At 41.8% G+C, this 25,928-nt stretch overlaps 1 protein-coding gene across 1 annotated transcript in view; it reads right to left on the minus strand.

Annotated features, from left to right (window-relative positions):
• LOC138487306 (nicotinamide N-methyltransferase-like) overlaps positions 1 to 25,928 on the minus strand; it is a 102,841-nt gene that overhangs the window by 49,079 nt on the left and 27,834 nt on the right. Inside the window, exon 2 of the mRNA XM_069613914.1 lies at positions 13,820 to 14,027. Within this exon, the coding sequence (XP_069470015.1) occupies positions 13,820 to 14,027 (208 nt within the window). The remainder of the gene's footprint in view (positions 1 to 13,819; positions 14,028 to 25,928) is intronic.

The raw sequence follows: 25,928 nt of genomic DNA on the forward strand, positions 1-25,928 counted from the left end.
TAGATTACTATTGTGTCCTTTCAAATATAATGTGCATGATGCAGAGGGATCAAGTGCTAAAAACAGCTCTGGGTCCCCCTGCACAACGCCAGATTTTAGACAGGCTGAAAATGCCCCTAAGGTAGCGTAAAACATGCTTACCGCAGATGAGTTGTTGATAATTAATGCGTGGGGACGATCAAGTATTTGTTACAATCCTCCTTATATAGTAAGTGGACCGAGTCTTAAAAGCATACAAAATAGATGTTTTACTAGTAGGCAAGTCTATTATCCGTAAATATATTCCTGATCTGGTATTATAAGTCTAAACTCTCACATACCTGCATGCAAATCCCATGTACGTTGCCACAGCGACTGCTGGCATCTAGTGTGTTCCTGTAGCTGGGATCTATCCCTCCGAAATTTTGCAGTAACTGTTAGTCTCTTAGAGTGAGAGATGAATGATCATTCATATTCTGTGAATATATCCACTGTCTCTGTTCCTAATAATGTTCTGTGATGTCTATTTAATTACCTTCTCTGTGTCTTCACGGCGCGAGTGAAGCTCTGCTCCGCGGCAACGCTAAACCACGCCACAGTTTGTCGCGTAGCAACAGTGGATTGGGATGCTACTTTGTGTGCCTTTTACTATTTCCATAGTATGTATGGCGGGAGGCCATTTTGTAATGGTATCTTTTATAATGTTTCTAAACGTTATACATGCAGAATAGAAACTAGATCTACAGCTAAAGTTCTCATGTTCACATACAAGACCGCTTGTATTTTCTACTCTTGTCAGTCACATAAATGATGTCTACGTGTAATGTTGGTAGAATATTGTGCCTCTGTTTTTTTAAAAACTCTTTGTTGACTAACACATATTACAACGAGCAATAGAAAATACATGTTTCGTTGGTATACAAACATTTCAGGAAGATGTTATTATTCTCAACATACCGTGGATGAAACATAGCGGCAAAACTCCATGCATGTAGTCGTTTATACTCATACTGGTAGGGGAGAAAACACTTAGGAGACCACTCAATCATGTCAATGCCCGTATATTATGCGTTAATCACTTTAAATGCAATAGCTCATTCATCATGAGTATCCCCAAGTATAACCACCGGTTAAGGGGACCTATTCCAAATCACATCACTACAAGTACAAAAGATATTGAATCCTCATAAAAAACAGCTCAAGTCCCAGTCAATTTTCATTCCTCGGGGGTACATAGTGTCCAATTTTTCTATCCAGTATACCTCTCTCTGCTGCAATAATTTTGCTAAATTGCCTCCCACCTTGGGAGTTTAACTGATTCAAGGATCACAAATTTAATTTGTGCTATCGTGTGTATTTCTGAAATAAAGTATTGTGCCACTGGTGATTTGGTAGAGAGATTCCTGATGTTCAACTTGTGTTCCCCCATCTTGTTTTTGCTTTCCTGCTCGTTAGTCCGACATAATACATGCAACAAGGGCACCTAATGCTATATATTACATTCTTCGTATCACACGTCGATGTATGAGCCAGTTTGATCTTACGTCCGTTGTATGGATGGCAAATGGAATTGCCCTTCAGTACATTGTTACAGAAATTACAATTGTTGCACAGAAAGGTGCCCCTGTATTGTTTCTTAAGGTTGTTCTTCTGGGTAAAGTCTGATTTGATCAAATGGTCTTTCAGTGATCTACTTTTACTATGTGCGAATAGTGGTGGAGTGGGAAACAGAATTTCCAATGTAAGGTCGAGTGCCAGCACACTCCAATTTTTCTTGATGATGTTCTTGATTTTACTGCTCTGTTGTGATAAGGTGGTAACATATACCAAATCTGTTTATTTGGTTTTCTCTTTGGGTTTGAGGGCTTCCATTCTGGAGATGTTACTAACCGTTGTGTGATGTTCTGATAGAATTTGTTGACTGTAACCCGGATGAATTTCTCCTTTAATTCTGTGGATATAGCCACAAAATCTTCCTTTTCTGAAATTATCCTTCTGTATCTCAGAAACTGACTGAGTGGAATACTGGTTATGGTTTTCTTTGGATGGAAGCTTGTCGCAAGGAGCAAGCTGTTCCTATCAGTGTCCTTTGTGAAGATTTTTGTAGCTAGTTTATCCGTCCTCCAGTAAATCTTAACATCTAAAAATTCAATATTGGTTTTACTGAATTTATGTGTGAATGTGATCTGTGGTGCCAGCTGATTCATGTATTCAAAGAATTCCTTCAACTCTTCTTCTGTACCTTCCCAGATACCAAACAAGTCATCTATAAATCTTGTCAAACACTTAAGTTTGTTGCTGAATCTTGGATTGATAACTACTCTAGTCTCTTCTAAGTATGCCATATAGATATTGGCATAACTTGGTGCCATGGCTGCACCCATCGAGGTACCCGATATTTGTATGAAGTATATGTCTTCAAAAGAGAAGAAGTTATTTTTGAGCACTATGCTAAGTAATTTCATGATGAATAGATGGTCACTCCTCACTGGTTCACTAGTGTTCAACAACATCCATTCCATAGCCTCTAGTCCTGCTTGATCGGTAATATTGGTGTACAAACTTGGCACGTCCATAGTGAACAAAAAGTGAGTTTCAGGATTGAATGATGTAGTTTCCAATCTTCTCAAGAAGTCATTAGTGTCTTGTATGTAAGTTGTACATTTATGCGTGAGCGGTTGAATAACCTTATCTATGTATTGTGCGAGAGGTTCCAGTAAACTGTTATTGGCTGCAATAATGGGTCGACCAGGAGGGTCTGTCAAGTTTTTGTGTATCTTCGGTAATGGATGCAAGTTGGTTAAAAATGCCTTGGTTTTGTGAGTAATGATTTCTGTATCTTCCGCTTCATCTAATGTCTGTTAAATGATCTCACAAAATCGGTCTGTGGGGTCCTGAAAGATTTCTACGTATGTGTCTTGATCACTCAGTTGTCTCAGTATTTCCATCTTGTATTTAACGGTATCCATTATGACAAGGGCAGCCCCTTTGTCAGCAGGTTTCAAGATAATGTCTGGATTCTGCCAAAGTTGATCCAGAATTTGTTTTTCCCTATGTGTTAAATTGCTTCTTTTTCTATTTTGGAATTTGATTTTCTTTAAACCTTTGAGTACCAATTTCTGAAATGCCTCTAACACAGAATTCTGAACTGCCAGCGAAAATGTACTCTTCGGTTTCATCTCAAGATATTCTGATTGTCTTGTTTCTGGAATATCAACTGTGTCAAAGAAAAGTTTTAGTTTCATTTTCCTCATAAGTTTAAAGAATGCACCCACATCATCTGATGTATCAAGGGGTGAAACTGAGAATATAGAGGCCTCCATAGAAATGGAACCAGAAGAAAGAAGTGAAACTAGAGGCAGCAGTCAGATTCCAAGCACCTCGAAAACAGCCACGGAAACAACAACCACTTGTTCTTTTTTAGACAGAATAAGAAAAGAAGAGAGAAAAAGAAAAAACCCAACAAGGAAAGTGAATCACCAAACAAAGATAACCTAGTGGTGAATATTTCAAGTTATAGACTGTCTAAATTTGAATGCGAGACATTACAAAAAGGAATTTCATTTGTTCCCCAATATAACACCACCTTGCTGAATGAGAAGATAGCATTCTTTAAACTTTATGAGGAAAATGAAACTAAAACTTTTCTTCAACTATCTATATATATATGTAATCTATATATATCTTTCAGGGACCATTATATTTCATGCAGGAAATCGAAAAACAGGAATAAAAACCCAATATTCAAACCTGAAGAAAGGCGGGAAGCGCCCGAAACGCGTAGTTGGAGATAGGGCATAAGTGACAATAGCAGTCAAACACACCAAGTGACTTATTCCAATCAAAGTATTGGGATTGTGTACAAATGGAAATGTAAAGTACTGTATTTATGTAACAAGCACCTATTCAACAAGAGTGATTCGCCTAAAGTACTATTCTTTGTTCAAAAGTGTAATTGTATGATTGATAAAGATATGTGTATGATGATGTGAAAATACACTGGTATGTTTTAAAAGGAAAAGTGTGAAAATAATAACACTTAAATTTAAAAAGCCTTGATCTTAGTGTTGTTGAACTTTTGAATTTAGCTACTTGATTTCTAAGAAAGAGTGCAATTTATTTGCTTATTGCTGTGCCCCAGTTTATTCATTGTGCTTGCAGTGAATCTCCCAGTTTTCTTCCAGATGGTGCACTAGCCTGATTTGGTTTCCCTTGTGGTTTACCCTTATGTTGTTGTTTGTGGCCCTCTTTTGGATTGGAGGTATTAGAATTGTCATTGTTGTCTTTCATTGGCTGTTTCCTCTCATCCTAGCTAGCCTCTTTGGATCGACCTCCTTATAATCAGCAAGTGCTGTCTGAGCTCAGGAGAGCAGACATCAAAAATAGACTCCAACATTACAAGATTCCTCATCCCTTCCTAAGTGTTTACTCTGTAACCCTTAATCCAACCATCTAAGTTTTTCAAACACTCACATACCCAGGTAGCCCAAGGGGTACCATAATGTTTTTTAAGGGTTCTAAACCTCTTAAGGTATTGGGAAGGGGTATTCCCAAATCTAGCAATTAAAGCTAGCTTCACACACTCATAATCCATCCTATCCACCTCCCCCAACTCCATCACAACATCAGATGAAACAGTGGGTAGCCTAGAGAAGAGCCAGGAGAGCAATTGATTCCCTGAGAGACCTTGAATACCATGGTTATATTAAAACATTGCCAACCAATCTAAAATATCAAGCTTAACCTCAGACATACCCACAATTTCTTCAGACATACAGGGTCTCTTAGGACTGGAAGACCTAGAAGACTCTGGGAGAGAAGCATTCTCAAGAGACAATTTCTTCATTTCAAGTTCATGATTCAACTCCATTTCTCTGAGCTTAAGTTCTTGGTGTTTTTTTTATTCAGTTTGAGCATTTAAATGTTTAAATTCCAGTTCAAGCCTCATTTTCTCTAGAGCATTGAATTCAGGACTGAGTGTAGGACTTGTGGGGGTCCCAGTGGACAAGGGTTGAGGTTGCTGAGCAGGCAAGGGAGCAGAGAGACCTACATTAGGAGACATATCTACTTCTTCCAACTCATCATTAACAGACATAGCATCATCCTCAATATTTTCCACATTTGCTAAGGAGTCAGGCATTTCAGACCCACTCCCTAGGCTTGGGTTCTTTAACAACTTTTTAACTAATTCTGACTTTTTGCTTTTAGCAGAGAGTTTCCTTTCTTTACACAGATTTCTCAAATGATCAGCAGTGTAACTCATGAAGGTCTCCTGATTGTGGCTTTCCATATCAGACATGATTAATATTGCTTTTTAGTGATGTTAGCCTTGTGGTTAGTTGATCCAAGGTAATAGCAGCACTCTAAGTGTAATTACAATACTTTTATCCTCACCGCTGTAGACCAGTGTTAGGCAGAATTACATGCAGTACCCTTTGGGAATACTACACACAATTAAGACTACAAGTGACAGTACAATTTCACCTTTGGTACAAGCCTGTACCACACAGTTATAGTGGTAGCAGTAGCGGAGCAGCTAGACTTATCTCAAGAGTAAGTGAGCAGTACAAATAGTTACACAAAGGACAGCAATTACTGTGGTTCAGGCAAACACTGACACAAGGTTTATAAGTAAAATAATATATATTTATTTACTCAACAGTTGTATAACATTTCACTATTATAAGCAAGTCAAAAACCACAATCATAAATACACCACACCACTTCCCTTAAATTCCAGACAAGTTAAGCTCACAAAATGAAGTGGGAGCAAAATGGCACTCCAGCAATTTAAAAGGGAGCGAAAGACAAAGTTATAAGAAAATAGTCAAACCAACAAGTACTCAGGGCAGTTGAACAAGAGAAACTACAGTGAGGAGATCAGCTAGAAAAGGCTTAGGGCCAAAGTCAATAGGTCAAAAGTCTTTTGCTCAAGATCACACAGTTCAGGGTAGTTCGCGGTAAAGTTTGTGGCACAGATTCCAGATGAGGTTGGTTGGTAGAAATGTTAGTTCAAACAGAAGAGAAGGACAAGCCCTTGGTTTGGTAAAACATTTAAAACACTTTTACTGCGGTTGAACGAAACGAGCAACCGGATTTGCACAGTACCTTAAAATGGAGAGGGAGCTGTAGCTGAGGCAGACGTTCCTGGTGGTTCCTGCAGGCTCACGGTTCCTGAAGCGACTGTCGGCCTGACATGAAGTAGGAAGACTGGAGGGTCCTGCGCCACCCACGGGAGAAGCCAGCAGCAGAGCGAAACATCGGATAAAAGGTGCGCTCCTTAAATCCCAAGCAGGGTCCGACCTTCCTGGGTATCCGGCCCGCTGTAGCTCTGTAAAGCGAATTCGACCAGAGGAGGGGTCCTGGCTTGTAGTTTGGGTGAACTGGTTGGTCCCACCAGCTCAAGGGAAGACGTTTCCTGGAGGATCTTCTCTGTCGTCGGATTCAGAGATTCGGACCTACAGCAGGGATTCACCGGGTGGTTCAGTCATGGTAGGGGTCCTCTTCTTCCAGTTCCTCGTTGGTTCTTTCGTTTAAGTGGCGACTCTGTCTTTCCAGTCCTAGAGACCTGCTTTTTATGCAGTTTTCCCCCATTCATACAGCCTGGCTGTCAATCACACAGCAGGGTGGCTGGTCTGGCAAGGCCAGTCCCCTTAGCCAATCAGACAAGAGTGCGACTTGTGTTACTAAGGCAACCCATGGCAGGGGTCCAAAGATCCCTCCCTCACATCCTGCCTACCTAGACTATCCGGCGCCTTAAGGAGGGCTTCTGTGCAGAAGCCCGCGAAAAGACAGCGAACAAAGGAATCATCCCCGGTTTGGCGCGCAGAGTAAAACACGAGAAAGACTAACAAAAAGAAATGGCGAATAAACCCAGACGGAACCAAAATAAAAGGTATTTGGTCATGTGGGTTTATGTTCGAGGCTAATATAATAGCTTAAAACAATACCACGTTTATATAATATAATCGCGGTAGAAAAATTAGGGTAGACACCACTGCTACCAGCCAAGTCTTAATTTTAAGGGAGCGAAACAAGGCTCCAAAAGGCACAGACAAAAAGGGATAGGAATTAACCCTTTCCAGTACTCCATGTAAAATGGGGTGTACTGGGTCTGCAATTTAAAGTGACTACATAAAGTTAATGGCAACTTTACATGTTTCTGGTGGACAGTAGTCAGCCCCAGAAAAATGGAGTCAGGGGGAAGTCTCAAAGACAACCTTGTGTCACTGCACTGAAGGTGCTGTGTAACACACACAAAAAGTGGTGCACATGGAGTAGGTGAGGCTCCAGTGCCCATGATCACACAAACAGTGAAAACACACACAGCAAAACACATGTAAGAATGGGAAAAAGGCTCACACTCTTACAGGTGAAAAAAATAAACCCTAGAATTCCAACAAAGCTGCTGAGGGACTCATTAGGTAAGGGGAATCAGCCATTTATTGAAAATTCTCCCTAACATGCCTCCTCCCCTGCATCCACTCCCGGTATTGAAACATTTCATACCCCGTCCCTTAACCCTGATGCCGTGCACACCAGAGCTATCATTAATGCTGCTGACACATCTCTAATCCCTCCCTTCTATTCCCAGGTTGTGCAATGAGGTGTGTTACACTCCTTACAGGTTCTCACGCTGAGCTCTCCGCTCCTCCGCCTCCATGCGCATTTGCCATGGTTCACTCCGCTCAAGTCACAACGACGTGCACACAGTCTAATTACACCCATTTTATTTTTACCAGCGAATGATCCCACGCAGCTTACTCACAACTTTTCTTCACCGAGTGATTCTACTCAAGCATCGAAGCTCTCGACATCCCCCAATCTATACACAACGAAGAACCCGTACGAAACACCTCTCGTTCGGAGTCGGATTCATCCATGGCTGCTTCATTTACAAAGCCAAATCCGAGACCTTCTTTTGGCTTCCCGCCGACTTCCAATGTTGCTCTTGATGCATCCCTTACGGTTATCAAGTATTTTTTTCACAGGTAATTTTTTAAAAATTCTTGACCAAAAGTCGTCCTTACATTTAGAAAGTCTGCAATCCTTAACTGCTAAAATCGACTGGCTTGCGTCACGTGCAACATAACGTCGGAAATGTCTAGTAATGCTGCTGACTTTAAATCGAAACGACACTATGCAGATAAGCCTTCACAAACATCCTTGAGGATGATGGAACCGCGGAGGGAGAGTATCATTATTACGAGCGATCCTGAATCGGCCTGTGTGGACTTAATGACCCCTCCTCATATGCCTACTACGGAACGCTCCAATTCAGACCACAGTCCGCCCGAGAACCCAGAAATCATTCAATGTGAAACCCCTGTGTACGACGTTTTCCGTCGCAAGCGACATGGCAAAAAAAAAAGTGGAAAAAAAAAAAATAAGACTACGCAGTCAATTGAACCGCAAAAGAAAACCAAAAATGTTGCGGCACAAAAACGAAAAAAATGTAGCCAGAAAGCGATTTTTTTTATTTTAGACAATTTACCAATGCCACCTCTGAAATCACCTCTCCTGTTGATGAGATTGTTATGCAAGATTTCGAAATGAATGTACATCCCCACTCCCAGTCACTTGCTGCTCTCCCTCCTCTGTTTCAATCGCCATCAGCTCAAGGTAAGCTCGCTACTGATGTTAAGCACATGAATGCATTTCCTGATTGCATGCCTTTTGTGTCTCAGGAGCAACCTGAATTAAATGACATTGATGCAGAACTGATGGACCTCTCTGTATATTCTACTCATTCATTGCCCATGACAATGATTGTTCATCAGAGTTTGCACTCTGACCATATTTGGTCACAAAAAGCAAAGCAAACTTTTTGTGTTAAAATTGACCTAGAATTTCAGAACTTTAAAACCCTGGAACAGAAACGTGCGGCTTCTGCACAAACTAATCTGCCTTATATTAACTCCACCCAACCTGCCCTCCAAAATATGCTTAATCATTCCAGGACTCAAGAACAATGTGAATCATCTGTAGAGTTAAATAGACCTACTCTTCTATATCACCAAGACTCCAAAGTGGTGCATGACAATCCTTCTACTCAGGGACCCTTGATTCTAGTACCACCTTCAACTATAGTCCCCACCACTGGGAACTCTTCATTTGATCCTATGTAACCCCCTTTATTTGACTTGGATACACTAATTGCAACAATGCTAGATAGGCTAAGATCAGATCCCTACCCGAATCGTTCAACCCTTTTAACGATCTTCAAGTCCACCTGGGGCCTTGAGACTATAAGCTCAGATGATATTGAATCAATAAAGTATATAAGTCCGGCCAATCATGACACTGTTGAACTTCAATTAACCTCTAAAGTTGTCAAGAATCTTGTCTGGCGCAATAGAGAGAGCCTGAAGCAACAGGGTCTTCTTTTAGAAATCCATAAACATCAACCAACATCAATTGAAAAAGGTAATCAACAGCCACACCCTCGCCAAGCTACACTTCAAACAAATCATCATGGTTCACCTGATGTTGGTCAGGTATGCTGCAGATGTAACCAGGGTACTGGTTTCACCTCATTAGTTCAACAGCAAGCTCAAAAACCAGCTATTCCCAACTCAAAATGGACGTGGGTTTCTCGTGCCATCAATCCTCCCGATAAATCTGCAGCAACCTAGGTTACTAACTCAACCTTCATGTGCCTGCTCTCTAGCTCCCTGGAATACCACAGGCTTCTCCCACCTTCTTTCCACCAAAGCCGATTGTTTGAATAACAATGACGTAGTCATATTACAAGAAACTTGGATCTCCACTAAACCAAGCTGGCAAGATCACCAAATAGACTGGGTTCCAGCAACAACAACAAAAATGAGTGGTCGCCGCTCTGCAGGGCTGCGTATTGCAGTCAAGATTAATTCACAACTACAATTGTACCCATGGAACTCTCCTGATGTGGGTATACAACTTGACAAAATTTCTAAATTTCATGTTCTATCGCCTCACATATTCTTTTCCCCAATTCAGCAATTCTAAACATCTACTGGAACCCCCTGGTGAATAATGATTCCTTATTTCTAAGAAGGGTTGAAGCAATGCTCGACCTTATCCTTTTGGATCCAACAATCCATACTACGATCATTGCAGGAGACCTCACTGTAAATTGTATTCCTACAACCAATAACTTTCACAAAACATAAGCAGTCAAATGGCTAGCACTTATGCAAGCCAGAAAATTCAGAATGTTAAATGGCTCAACTTCTGATGACGATCCTCCAGCCTCAACCTGGTCAAGAGGCTGTAGCTCGTCAACCCTTGACTATATCTTTATTTCATCTGAGGCTGGTAAGCACGTTGCATCTTTTAAAGTAATTTCTAATTTATCAAGTCATCATGAGGTTCTTGATGTTCGTTGGTTTCCCCATCTAGTTGCGTCCCCACAATTTTACACTACACCTACAACCATTAATCAAGCCAGGAATCGTTTAGGATGGAAGCCAGCAGAGATAGCAGCACTACTGCACCAACTATTTAAATGACCTATGTCACATGACCCGACAAGCAACATTGAGTATACCAACTGTATCAAAATAATTATTCAGACTAATCATGATTTAACTTGCCCGATATTTAGACATAAACACAAATATCAAGCTACTATTCATGATCTAAAAACTAAATTACGTCGATCATTGAGAATTAGCTCAACCCATGCCAAGTCAATTGAACATACTAAAATAAAGAATACGTACAGGAATAAAATTAAACAGCTGATTGCACTTAAAAAACAAGAAGATGCCGAAAAAATACTCCAAGCTATAATGAAAAAATCTGCCTCTGAAATTTGGCATTTAATTAATAACCATGGCTCACATGCTAACCGATCAGTTGAGTTGAACGCAATAAGTGAAGATCATTGGATCAAGCACGTTCAGGGATCATTTGAGAAACCAACCTTACTCCTCCCAGACACTAGGCTCCTAAATTCGACCTTGCAAGATTGAAATTTGATATTCTTGACATCATCCTACTAATTAAAAAATTAAGCTCACCCAGAGCTCCGGGCCAGATTATTTAACGAATATGGCATTGAAAGCCCATTATTCTGAATGGGCGATGATTTTAGAAATAATATTTAGACAAGTCATTCAAAGAGGTCAAATTCCTTCCTCCTGGCAGGACTCTATCATAATCCCTATTTTAAAAAAAGGAAACCGAAACAACCCCATTAACTATAGGCCAATAGCGCTCCCGGAGGTCCCGGGAAACATTTTTGCTAGGCTAGTCCTTTGAGATTTTATGCAATGGCTAAGGGAGAAGGAACTGCTAGATATACACCAATCTGGGTTTATTAAAGGAGTTGGCACAGTTTTAAATTTGATAATTCTATCTGCAATAAAAAAACAAGCAATATCAAACAAACGTCCTGTATTTTTTAGCTTTAATTGATTTCAAACAGGCATTTGATTCAGTTTCTCGAGAACTGTTATGGTCTAAGCTTTTAAATGCCAACTGCTCACCCTATTTATTTTATTTAATCCACCAATTTTACTCTAATATGTCGATAAGAATCAAACTTACCTCGGACGAGTTAATATCTAAAATAATTAACACCTATGCTGGTCTTAAACAAGGCTGCATCTTTGCTTCACTTTTACATCAAAGATATGAACATAGCCTTTGAAACAGATCGTTCATTTCCACAAAAATTGGGTCCTGTGGAGATATCTTGGCTACTTTATGCCATCCTCGACAGGACTCCAATTGGTCTTCAAAGAAAGCGTGCCGCTCTAACTACTTATGCTGAAGCAAACTATCTTTCGATTAATTCCAAAAAATCCAATGTACTGGTTTTTCATCATCACCTTCCCAAAACTGACTATACGTTTAATTGGTGTCTCTCTCAATCAGGTCACTCAATACAAGTACTTGGGTGTGAATCTTAATGCACACCCATCTGAACAGCCTTACAAGAATGAACTGAAAACCAGAATGAAACTTTTATCAACGTTTTTTAGCAAATCCTTGCAACGCAAGTATGGAAAATGTACACTAAAGCCTGCATTATTGTTTTACAAGCATAAGGTAATCCCAATTATTACATATGGGGCCCAAGCGAAGTTCCCACAGAACTCACCAAGGTGGGATACATTAGAAGCAATCTATTGGAAGAACGTCCTTTCACTACCTCTTAGCACCCCAATGCCTATTATCAGGTTTGAGTTAGGTCTTTCTTTCAAAAACCTTTTTTCTGCATTAAAATCTGTGCTTGCTGCCCCTACTTCTAATCCCTTACAATGTTGGAAAGCCCTCTTCCACACAATCCTAGAAGCAGCAGATATTAATGTCAAATTATTACTTGAGAATCCGCAGAAAGCCAAATTAAAAGTTTGGTGGTGGGATTGGCAACAGACATATCAAGCATGCAATACGTACAAATCATTTCAAACTCATCCATCCATTCCACAAACCTATGAATGAACCAGCTAATTACTTAATTAAATGTCCAGACACAGCTTATGCCATGGCTATGCTTTGTGTACGTCTCAACATCTGGCTAACCAAATCTATACTAGCTCTGTACAACAAGAGTCTGGCCCTTGACACTGCTTGTAGGTTCTGTAAGAAGACAGACCAAGAAGAATCGTTATATCACTTAATAATAGATTGTCTTAGCCTAACTGAGCCTAGAAACCTAGCCTTCTATAAATATTTTAAGGATTTTATCCTTCTCGCTAATGAACAAATGTGGCCCTGAATATTTAGCATGACTAATATCTTGCTAAATATAGCCACAGTACAATTTCTTTTAAAGCTAAACTTATCAGCTGAACATACTGCTGCAGGAGCGCTGCATTGATCCCCAAGTCCTACATAAATGAACTTGATTTTATTGATTTGGTATTTATTCAATTAGTCCTTTACACTTATTTTAAACTATGATTAAATCCAATGCTATCACAGTTTTTATTCTATACCCTGCTATCATGTGGAATTCTTTATTCACTCTTTATATTTACTGTGAATTGCACGCTTCCTGTGAAACTTATGATCTATACTCTCAGTAAAACCAAAGCAAGTTATTTTACATACTCCAAATGTTATTAGATTTAATATCACAATCTGTCAATCTTTAGTCCATAGGCTCTTACGTAATGTGCACATGAAAATGCTATATTTGTCTATTGAGATGCTATGAAGAATGTTATTCTCTTTTCTTGACATGTACACTATCAATATTGCTTGCTATGGTACTAACCCTATGTGCCTCAGGAACCAGATTTTATGTCATTTAATTTTAGTAATTTTCTATTCGGTCTTTTATCTTCTAAGCGTATTACAATTTTTTTTGTTTAAATGATCCATTTGATTGTATACAAACTTGCACTTATTGAGAATACATTTCTAGTGAAATCGAACTCCTAAATGAGAAATCTTCATGAGGATAATCTGTACCTAAAACTTTGTGTCTTAAATGTAGTGTTCGGGAGAATGTATTACTGTTAAAGAATTTTGATATGTGAGATCAATTCAGTTGCATAAATATTTGTGATATTGAATTGTATAAATACTGTGTAAATGTATGTGAAGACAAATTGAAAAAGTTGAGAATTCGACAAAAACAATTTCACTCAATTAAAAAAATATATATATTATGTATTTGAGTGCGATATGACACTTCGGAATAGGTTAGTGTGAATTGTATTGGAAATAATTAGTAATAATTATAGGAAATGTACATGGGAGAGAAAGAAAGTGGCAAAAAAATTAGAAGAAAAGTGAAGTAACAGAAAGAGGCATATTGGCAAATTTGGAATCAGTTTGGTTCATCCATCTTAATTGTATTAGTTAAAAGCAGATAGGTGCATCACTGCTGAATGCATACCTGTTGCCTTCACTGTCACAAACAAGCTGAGCGAAATTGCTCATGTCCATGGCATCGGTTTCGTTCTTCCGCCATTTCTCTACCTCCCGGAAGCAGCTGTCAGTCGCAGTTCCAAAAATGATTTCTGTGAAATATGCACAGGCTGGAAAGTTGTAATAGTTGAATGGGAGTGCAGACAGCTGAATCAAAGTGTTACCTTTCACGCCACCTGGTTAGAAAAATAAAAACAGAAATCAGACCAGGATATGTTAAAAGCCTTATACTTCATAAAGCAAGTACTTTCCATACCAACACACGTGACCAGATGAACATGTCTGGTCCTCTCATGCTTATCAATTTTATTTTTCTTGCTGTATACACCATTGAATTGCACATTTCTTCATGCCATAAAAGATCACCATTGCACAATTGCATATGACTTGAAAGAAACATATTTTACTTGGAGAAAAGAACATATTATAGCATAGTATAAATGAATGAAAATAAAACAATAATTTTCCTAGTGTGTTTTTTTATTATATGTGTATCAAATGTATAGATTGGAATTTTTCTAAAACCAAATGGATTTTAATAAATGTTTGACTGCACTGCATGTTGCTCAAAGGTAGTGAAATTACATTGTTCGGAATGAGAATTGTGTCTATAATTAATCTTTAACATATCAAAAATGCAAACTAAAAATAAAAAAAGAATCCTTGGTCTTTTACAGTCTGCGCCAAGTAACCCAGACTGAGTCACGTGGAAAACAATGGCAATCGCTCATGGATTCTAGAAACATTTTTAACATCGCCCACTCTCTCTCCCAGGCTGTTCCCATTCCAACTTGGGAAAGAGGTTCGCAAGAAGGAACGATTGACTACATTTTTGTATCAGAGGAGATGTTTAATCGAATTACATCATTTGAGGTTGTAAGGACGGAAGCAAGCGATCATAACATTCTGAAAATCTCTTGGCCGACAACAGTTAGAAAAAAGAACCCAAATGATGGAAAAAACCAAATCTACCAACCAAGGAAACCGTCTCAGGCTTACATCAGAGAGAATCAAGAAACTGACCAAAAACTACTCGATGCATTGCTCTCGGGGAAACGGGGAGAAATTAAACCCCACTGACTACCAACCTCTTTTGGTTCCGTACCTGATACCAAGGAAACTTAATCATAAAGCAACTCAAAAACCTTTACACATCTACGACACCGAGTTGGTCCTGAAACGGCGTACTTTGCGAAAGCTGAAAAAGCAGGCGGCTATTTCTAAGTCACAAGTCATATAAATCCTGGCTCAGACAACAAAGAATCCTCTTGTACCAGCGTGATTCTGAAAAAATGCTCTGAAAGTTGGTGTCAGGACCCGGTTCAAACTCCTCCTTCTCCTCACCTGAATCCTCAGACGAACGGTCCTTAAGTACCTTTTCGGATTTCTTATTGTCCTTCTTCCTTTCCTTGGGTTGGTTACCCTTTAGTTTCCGACCTTTTCTTTCGTGTAAATAAGGCCTGGCCCCTCCAGAGGCCACCGTGACAGAGATGAGAAACTGCCCAAGGAGGCCCCCAGGAGGGCCAGCCTCGCCCCAGGGAAAAAGCCGGAAGGCAGAAAAAACCCTGGTTCTGATGTAAGTGAGAGTTGTTTCCAAAGACCAAATCTAGTACTGAAGTTAGTACTGTAAGATGAGAATGGCTCAATTACACAGAAGAATATAACGAACCAAAACATACAAGGAAAAAGTATATATAGTAGGATCCCCTAACACCGAAGAGATAGAATACTAAAGTTTAAGTAAGAACGGCTAGTCGCCGGAAGCCAGAAAGAAATTGAAATGAAAGTCGCTAAAGCTGTTCGCGTACAGAAAGGAAACACAACCGTTTGCATGTGAATTACAAGCGGCTGGTTTCGTTTGGCAAGACGCCGTGCATGCAAACCGGGAGGAGGAAAGAACTAAGAAATGGAAGTTTGCGAAAACAGTTCGCGTACAGAAAAGAAACACAGCCGTTTGCATGTGAATTACAAGCGGCTGGTTTCGTTTGGCAAGACGCCGTGCATGCAAGCAGGGAGGAGGAAAGAATTAAGAAATGGAAGTTTGCGAAAACAGTTCGCGTACAGAAAATAAATGCAGTGGTAGAGTGTTAAATAAAAGCGGTATGGCAAGGCGCCGTGAATGCAAGTCGTGAATGAAAGCTGAGAAAGCAAGCCGGGAGGATGAAAGTATAGTTACAGAAGGCGGACAGACAAAGCGTAATGATAGTACACAGGCAGGTAATCGTACAAAAGGAAAAGAAAGAATAGAAAACACAGATACAAAAATAGATGGACCCCGGGAAGGGGGTTCAGGATACAATAGAGTAATCACAAGAATCACAAGAGTAGCACCGAAGTGCAAGCGAAGTAGCAAGAGGAAAACAGATACAACGCACCGGCAAAAGGGGAGGAGTCGGCTTTTATAGTGTAGTCAGCCATGTTGGATGAGGACTAGAGCGCTAAAGCCGCCAGTAATTCCATACCTTCCAACCACCGATCCTGACAGTATACCCCCTTTTCCTCGGGGGTCCCCCTGGTTTGCCCGGGTGGAAACGGTGAAATCTCCTAACCAATCGGGGTGCCTTGATATGGCTCACTGGTTCCCAGGATCTCTCATCCAACGGATAACCTTTCCAATGCACTAGGTATTGTAACCTACCCCGGTGGTACCGGGAATCCACCAAATAAGCCACTTCGTATTCTTCAGGTGTGGGTTTCACCTGCGTACGTACCCTGTGGACTGGTCTTTGGAAAGGATCTTTCTTGTATTCCTTGAGTAAGGAGACATGGAAGACCGGATGTACCTTCTTGAGGTAACCAGGGAGCTTGATCTTAAAAGCAACCGGATTAATCCGTTGCACAATGGGGAAAGGTCCGAGGAACCTGGGGGAAAATTTACCAGAATGAACCCACCTGGGCAGGAAACGGGTAGACAACCAGACCAATTGGCCCACCTGCCACGTAGGGTTGGGGCTTCTACTCTTGTCTGCCCATTTCTTTTGAGCCTGTTGAGTGGCCAGGTGAGCCTTTTGTGCAAGTTCATGTACCTCATGTAAGTCCTTCAGAACCCCGTCCACAGCAGGAATCTTGGTGGAAGGGGTACTGAGCCAGGGCAAATGTTGGGGATTATACCCATAGGTACAAAAAAAAGGACTCATCTGGATGGACGTATGAACTGCATTGTTGTAGGCGAACTCTGCTTGTGGAAGGAAGCGATACCAACTTTCCTGCTGAGGACTACAAAAACATCTCAGATACTGTTCCAGACTGGCATTCAACCTCTCGGTCTGTCCGTTACTCTGAGGATGGTAACCCGAAGAGAGAGCCCTGTGAATTCCTAGTGATTGGCAAAGAGATGCCCAAAATTTCGAAGTAAATTGAGGTCCTCGATCTGAAACCACAGTCCGAGGCAACCCATGCAAGCGGACTATATCCCGAAGGAATACGGCTGCTGTCTCTGAGGCTGATGGAACATGCTTGAAAGCGGAGAAGTGAGCCAATTTACTGAAAGAATCGACCGTTACCATGATCACAGACATATCTTCCGAAGGAGGGAGATCCACAATAAAATCAGTGGAAATATGTTCCCAGGGACGTTCAGGTAAGGAATCCTGCTGAAGTAGACCTAGTGGTCTCCCGGTTCGATGCTTGTTGGAGGCACAAACCGAACATGTAGAAACATACTGGCAAACATCGTTCCGTAGGGTAGGCCACCAAAAACCCCTGCGTAGCAAGTTATAAGTCTTCCTGATGCCAGGGTGTCCTGTTAAAGGGGAATCGTGGCACCAGGACAGGACTAGAGTCTGGAGCTTTTTGGTAGGAATAAACAAGGCCTCCCCATGATAATATAACCCATCCTTGCCTTGGAGGATAGAGGATGGAGGATCAGAGCCTGTTTGATATTGAGGTATCAAATCTTGAAGAAAGGATAGAGTGGACGCCATAATCTTAAGCCCTGGGAAGACCAATTCGTGTCCCCTGTAGATTCCAGAGCCTTCCCCTAGACTACGAGACAGGGCATCCGCCTTCAAATTTTCTGTGCCCGGAATGTAGGTGATGTTAAAATCATATTGCAGGAAAAAATAGGCCCACCTAGCATGGCGTGCATTGGTGCATTCCATCTGTTGTAAGACCCTAAGGTTACGATGGTCCGTTCTGATGTCAAAGCTGTGACCAGCCCCTTGCAACAGATGGCGCCACTCTTGACAGGCTAACTTGATTGCCAAAAGTTCCCTTTCCAGTACTGAATAGTTGCGCTCACTCGTAGTAAGAGTCCTTGAAAAATAGGCCACTGGATGTTCCACCTCGTCCTCAGATTTCTGTAGTAGGATAGCCCCGACTGCACCTATGGAGGCATCCGTTTCCATAATGAATGGTTTAGTTGGGTCTGGCTGGATCAGTATGGGTGCCTTGGAAAAGCATTCCTTGAGTGTTATAAAGGCTCTTCTGGGGTCCTCATCAAAGACGAACCTTACTCCCTTCTTTAACAGAGAGGTCAGTGGAAGCACAGTATTTGAAAAATTGGATATAAATCTCCGATAAAAGTTAGCTAAACCCAGGAAACTCTGTAGCTCCCTGATATTAGTAGGTTCCTTCCATCTTCGGATAGCCTCGATCTTGATTGGGTCCATCTCTATGCCCTCCTTAGATAGGATAAATCCTAAATAGGATACTGACGTAGCTTCAAATTTGCATTTTTCCGGTTTGATCAACAACTGATGGGACTTAAGGCGCTGCAATACCTGTACAACAAGTCTTCTGTGTTCTGAAAGTGTCTTGGAAAATATCAAGATGTCATCTAGATAAACCACTACTGTTATGAATAACATATCAGAAAACACCTTATCCATGTATCTTTGGAATATAGCTGGAGCGTTTACAAGTCCGAAAGGCATGACCCTATATTCATATAGACCAAATGGGGTGCGGAATGCCGTTTTCCACTCGTCTCCTTGTCGTATCCGCAGAAGGTGATAGGCACCTCTTAGGTCGAGCTTCGTGAAATATACAGCTCCTTGTACAGCTTCTAATATATCCCTTATAAGTGGCATGGGATATCTGTCACGGATGGTAACCTTATTCAATCCTCGATAGTCTATACAAGGACGTAACTCTACTGAATCCTTTTTAGGGATAAAGAATAACGAAGCTCCACAAGAAGACCTGGATTCACGGATAAGTCCATTCTGTAGATTTGCATTTAAATATTCTCTAAGAGCATTGCGTTCCAGAAGCGATAATGGATACATGCGTCCAAAGGGAACTACGGCTTCTGGTATCAAGTCGATGCTGCAGTCCTCTGTCCTATGAGGAGGCAGTATCTTGGGTATGGTATCCAGGAATACTTCGGAAAATGCCTGATACTGAAGAGGGACAGAAGAAATGACCATGGAATTGTGAGTAGATCTTCCTTCTTCCAATCTGGCATTGGTGGTTTGGGTAATAGGGTAGTCCATACAGTTGGTCTTACAAAATAGAGAATCAAAGCTGACCTTATTGTCTGTCCAGTTAATGTGCGGGTTATGCCTTCTTAACCATGGGATTCCTATCACCACAGGAAAATGAGCGGCCCTGATCTGATCAAACACTAAGATCTCTTTATGTTGGCCCATCTCCATCTTCAGCGGGAAAGTCTCTGAGGTGATGGGTCCAGAGGATAAAGGCCTGCCGTCAACCCCTTCTACTGGAATAGGAGTTGACTTGAGTCTGGTAGCCACCTGGTGTTCAGTGGCCCAATTTAGGTCCATAAAATTGCCTGCTGCTCCGCAATCCAACATTGCTAATACCTCAGTGGGGGCAGTATCGGACAGCCACAGTTTTACCTTGAACACCATCAGGCTGTTTTCTTCCTTGTTGTCTAAGGTTCTTGAGTTGTTGCAAGGGTATTTGTCAAGTCCCCCGACACTTCCCTTGCAGCAGAGCGGGGGCTGAAGTTTCCCTTCCGTCGAAGGGGTACCTCCGGGCAGTCTCTCAGTAGATGTTTGGAAGACCCACAGTACATACATAATCCTGTGTCCCGTCGTCTTCTTCGTTCGTCTGGCGTCAGGGGACCTCGAGTGGCTCCTATCTGCATGGGTTCTTCTGTCAAGGCTGAGGGTCTTGCTTGAGGAGAAGGAGATGGGAGCCTTATTGTTTGAGGAATTCCTCTGGGTCGTCTTCTTTCTTGTCGCCTTTCCTGTAGGCGATATTCGATCTGGAGTGATAATGTTACCAACTCTCGGAAAGATGTAGGTCTGGCAACTCTAGCAAGCTCGTCCTTAATCTCGTCGTGAAGACCTCGTCTAAAAATGGTCTGTTGGGCCGAGTCTGGCCAGTCTGCTTTAGCTGCTAAACTCTGGAAGCGGGAAACGTAGGTTTGAAGATCAGAGTTACCTTGACAAACATCCAGAATGGCTTCCAAGGAGGAGTAGAAGACCTCCGGTCTGTCAAATCTTTCCTTGAAAAGTTCTACGAAACGGTCATAATCATTTAGGGATGGGTCATTGTTAGTGACCAACGGCGTGACCCAGGATAATGCGTTTCCTGAAAGGTTTGCGATGATGAAACCGACCCTTGATCTGGCCGTTTCATAAGCATGTGTCCTGAAAGCAAAGTACACCTTACAAGCATCAAGAAAGTCTTTTAGACCTCCAGGGTACCCGTTGTACTTGCCGAAAGAAAGAGGCATAGTGGGTAAGTCACCATGACCATCCTGACGTACCACTACTTGTTGTCGGAGTGCAACATTTTCCGTTCTCAGGGCTTGAACCTCCACAGTTAAATTCTGCATAGCTGCAAACAGTTCTTGGTATTGCTCCAATGATGCCATAGTGTGAATTGGGCGTTGTATGCTGTCAGGACCCGGTTCAAACTCCTCCTTCTCCTCACCTGAATCCTCAGACGAACGGTCCTTAAGTACCTTTTCGGATTTCTTATTGTCCTTCTTCCTTTCCTTGGGTTGGTTACCCTTTAGTTTCCGACCTTTTCTTTCGTGTAAATAAGGCCTGGCCCCTCCAGAGGCCACCGTGACAGAGATGAGAAACTGCCCAAGGAGGCCCCCAGGAGGGCCAGCCTCGCCCCAGGGAAAAAGCCGGAAGGCAGAAAAAACCCTGGTTCTGATGTAAGTGAGAGTTGTTTCCAAAGACCAAATCTAGTACTGAAGTTAGTACTGTAAGATGAGAATGGCTCAATTACACAGAAGAATATAACGAACCAAAACATACAAGGAAAAAGTATATATAGTAGGATCCCCTAACACCGAAGAGATAGAATACTAAAGTTTAAGTAAGAACGGCTAGTCGCCGGAAGCCAGAAAGAAATTGAAATGAAAGTCGCTAAAGCTGTTCGCGTACAGAAAGGAAACACAACCGTTTGCATGTGAATTACAAGCGGCTGGTTTCGTTTGGCAAGACGCCGTGCATGCAAACCGGGAGGAGGAAAGAACTAAGAAATGGAAGTTTGCGAAAACAGTTCGCGTACAGAAAAGAAACACAGCCGTTTGCATGTGAATTACAAGCGGCTGGTTTCGTTTGGCAAGACGCCGTGCATGCAAGCAGGGAGGAGGAAAGAATTAAGAAATGGAAGTTTGCGAAAACAGTTCGCGTACAGAAAATAAATGCAGTGGTAGAGTGTTAAATAAAAGCGGTATGGCAAGGCGCCGTGAATGCAAGTCGTGAATGAAAGCTGAGAAAGCAAGCCGGGAGGATGAAAGTATAGTTACAGAAGGCGGACAGACAAAGGGTAATGATAGTACACAGGCAGGTAATCGTACAAAAGGAAAAGAAAGAATAGAAAACACAGATACAAAAATAGATGGACCCCGGGAAGGGGGTTCAGGATACAATAGAGTAATCACAAGAATCACAAGAGTAGCACCGAAGTGCAAGCGAAGTAGCAAGAGGAAAACAGATACAACGCACCGGCAAAAGGGGAGGAGTCGGCTTTTATAGTGTAGTCAGCCATGTTGGATGAGGACTAGAGCGCTAAAGCCGCCAGTAATTCCATACCTTCCAACCACCGATCCTGACAGTTGGCCTCTAAGAACTCTGGTGCTTTCTGGCAGCTAATAAAGAACACAGAAGAGGGAGTAAGTGAAAAAGGATCAAACAATGTCTCAGAAGAAGCATGGAAATCACACTTTTCCACGATTTTCCAACTTCCAAGGAAACAAGCACCGGTTGCAGTGCAGGACTCCATATTTTCCACCTGGGAAGACCTCTCAAACGAGGAAGACTTAGTCTCGGCCATTAAGCGCCTTAAATCTTCTAGGGCACCCGGCCCCGACGGAATCACAAACATAGATCTAAAGAACCACCCGGTGGAGTGGGCTAACTTCATCGGACAAGTATTCAAGAATTGCAGCACCACAAGATCCATTCCAAATTCATGGCGCACAGCAGTGATTGCACCGATCTATAAAAAAGGAGACAAAACTGAGCCTGGTAATTATCGTCCCATTGCCCTTTTGGACACCATCGGAAAAATCTACGGGTCATTTCTCCTAAAAAGTTTCCAATCCTGGGCCAAATCAGCTCCGTGTCGAGACCCTTTTCAAACAGGGTTCATGAAGAACTCAGGGACTACTGCCAACATTACGCTGTTAAGTGTCATAAAGGCTGTATTTTCATCCAGGCCCGGAAGAGTACATCTGGCATTTATCGATCTGAGTCAAGCTTTTGACCAAATAGACAGATCTTTGCTGTGGTCTAAGTTAGAAAAATGGAACTGTCCAAACAAAATCCTTGATCCAATCAAGGCTTTCCATGACAAGACTTCGATCAGGATCAAATTGGACCAAGCGGGAAACTTGTCTGAAGAAATCCAGACGCTTAGAGGGGTAAAGCAGGGCTGCCCATTGGCTCCGGCCCTGTTCATCTCCTTCCTTGGAGACCTAAAAGACAATTCCAGCGAGTTAAGATCATTCCCTCCGAAAGTTGGCAAGACTCTTGTAACTAGGTTGTTATACGCTGACGACATCATCCTCGTCGATCAGACCCCAATTGGTCTTCAGAGGCAGCTTGACAACCTAGCAAAATACATCTCAAGTAACAACCTCGAGATAAACAAAGAGAAAACCAAAATCCTGACCCTCGGAAAGCTGCAGGAAAAGAACGCAAAAAACGTCAGATGGCGAATTGAAGACTCAACAATTGAAGTGGTGAAGTCCTTTAAATATCTGGGGACGATGATGGACAATTCAAAATCGGAAATCGCGATGCAAAACTACCTATGGGACAAAATCCACAAACTGACCATTCAGGCTAAAATAATTGAACGAAAATATGGACGATTCTCGCTCTTACCAGCCATAAAATTTTACAAGAGCAAAGTAGTCCCGAGTTTGACTTACGGCTGTGAGGCAATGCCTGCGATCCCCTCTGCTATCTGGCCAAAATTGGAAGCCTATTTCTGGCGGAAAGTTCTTCTGCTCCCAAATTCGACTCCAATCTCGATTATCAGAAGAGAACTGGGAACTCTTTCCTTGAAAGCGGTCATCGAGGCAGGCGAAATAGCCCTTTTCAGGAAAATAATAATGCAAGACTCTCCACCTGTTTACAATATAATCAATGAGGAAATGATGGAAGGTAAGAGCAAACTTCTCTCCTCTTGGGCGAACAAACAGCGGACTCACCTGGTCATCAGTGGATGTTCTGAAGACGACTTGATGCAAAATCCCATGAAAGTTAAACGGAAAATGGCGCTGCTGGATTGGATAGAGACTCTCACATTGGCAGGCAATAACAAACTGCTCGCCCACCTGAATTTTCACCCCAAAAAACTACACTCAACCTCGGTAGTCCTGAAAAGATTCCCAGACAAGGGTCTAAGATCTATCTTCCTGAGAAGTCGCTTAAATTTGCTTCCAACAAACGAAATCAGGGCCATTAGAGGGCAATCACAAACCAATTTTTGCCGCCTCTGTGAAACCGACTCAGAGCCGGAATCGATAAAACATCTTCTGATGCATTGCCCCAAAACTGAAAAATGGAGAAGAGCATACCTGAGTCCCCTGATAAACTCAAACCTCTTGAATGAAGAAGACGTTTGGTGGAATCGACTTCTGAGCGGTTCCAGAACGACATGGTCTATTGCAACCGCAAAAATCTTAAAAGCAGCTTTAGAGGCATGTTCCCTTAGATCTAAAGAATTCGATTAACTAGGTTCTTGATAAACAAGGTTTGAACCTGACCTGAACGTCAACACCGAACTGTAAAAGGGAACTCTCTATAAACTTTTAATTTTTCTTCCTCCAACTTTTTCTCTCTCTTCCTCCAATTTTTTCTCTCTTTTCTTCTTTTTGCAAAATCATTGATTTGATAAAAGCGAAATAATAAAAAAAATAAAAAATAAAAAAAATAACACTTATGTTAGATAAATCAGACACAAAACTCAAGACAATCTTAAGATATATTTTAGAGAGATGTTCACTTCCTGCAAACAGGGCCAGAATTCATCTGAAAAGTGCATAATTCTATCCACTGTGAGGCACCGCCGAATCTATCCTCGACCCCTACATACCCTCTTGCAGCCGTTGCTCTGCCTCCTTCATCACCCTTGTGGCACCTTGCCAACCCTGTCCCTCCTCTAGCTTACCCTCTTTCACTCTTCTTGCTCTGTTTACTTAGAACTCCCTCCCCTTTGTAATTCAAAACACAGTCCACATGATGTATTCAAAAGCAATTTAAATATATATTTTTTTAATTACTTGTATATAATCACTTTGTGATTTTTACAAGGAGGGACTGAACGCTAAAGTTTCTCCGAAGAGATGAGGTTTCGCATGCTTAGCAGCCTACAGAACTTTGGGTTGCCTGCAGATTGATTTTGCTGAGGGCGATGGTCAAAAGTTTTGCTGCAGTGTTGGTCCATTTAGCATTTTCCCCAGACACTAGTGGGTTCCACCAGACGTCTTCTTCCAGAACCGAAGAGGCTATCCCAAGAGGCGAAAGGTAGGCAGCTCTTTCCTGATTTAGTGCTTTGCAGTGCAACAATAAATGTCTTAAGTTTTCAGGTTCTTCAGATGTGGCACATAGTCTGCATTCCTTGGACCCGGACTGCAGCCTGATGCAGAGGATTTCCCGTGTGGGAAGTAAGTTCAGGCGTGCTCTCAAAAAGATCTTCATGAGGCCTTTGTCTGGAAATGTGGAACAATACTATAGTGGAACTTTGAGTTTGTTGAAGCTCGGCGGCAGATGTGTGGTTAATTTGTTCGCCTGGGCTTTATCGACTGTGTTGATCCAGTCCAGCAATTCCATTTTGTACTTTATTCTCTGAGGATTCGACGCCAGGTCTTCTTCAGTACAAGCTATTTCTTCTAGCATTGCTTTTTGCTTCAAGGACCATTTTTTTAAGATGTTGATGTGACCAGCTGTAAGTTCTGCAGCGATAAATTTGTAGATAGGGAGTGTGTCTGGAATAAGGATTCTTCTGAAGAGTTGCATAGAGTTCTGTTTGACTGTTAATAATAAAGACAGCAGGCCTAGGTCGCGCCTGATATTTGTGATTGAAGCCGAATTCGGGAGGCCCAGGACTGATCTCCACAGTAGCCCTTCCAATTTTGCCCAGATTGAATTCGGCATGGTCAGGGTTGCTCCCATTCCATAGGTTAAGGCTGGGACTACTTTGCCTTTGTAAAATTGGATTACAGGAACCAGCGAGAATTTCCCATATTGCTTGTCAATGGCTCTCATCTGTGCCACTAGATTCCTGGCTTTACCCCACAGTATGCTTTGCATGGTCGCTTCCTGTGCTGAGCTGTCAATCATTATGCCTAGGTATTTGTAGTGTGTGACTACTTCTATCTTGGTGTTTTCCAAGAACCACCCCCTGCTGCGTCTGTTGTAAGGGTGTTTTTTTGACAGAATCATAACTTTTGTTTTTAGCTTGTTGATTTCCAGGTTATTTGAGCCTATGTACTGCACCAAATTTGTCAATTGACGCTGCAAGCCAATCTCTGTCTGATCTAACAAAATTAGATCGTCAGCGTTAGTAGGCGGGACACATTGATGCTTCCTATTTTTGGTGGAAATGCTCAAACTGAAGATTCTTTGTCCTTAAAGTTGCCCAAGAAGCTGATGAAGAGGGCCGGGGCTAAAGGGCAACCCTGTTTGACCCCACGC

This window comes from Ambystoma mexicanum, chromosome 9, assembly GCF_040938575.1.
Source record: "Ambystoma mexicanum isolate Mex_15411 chromosome 9, UKY_AmexF1_1, whole genome shotgun sequence".
Lineage (NCBI taxonomy): Eukaryota > Metazoa > Chordata > Amphibia > Caudata > Ambystomatidae > Ambystoma > Ambystoma mexicanum.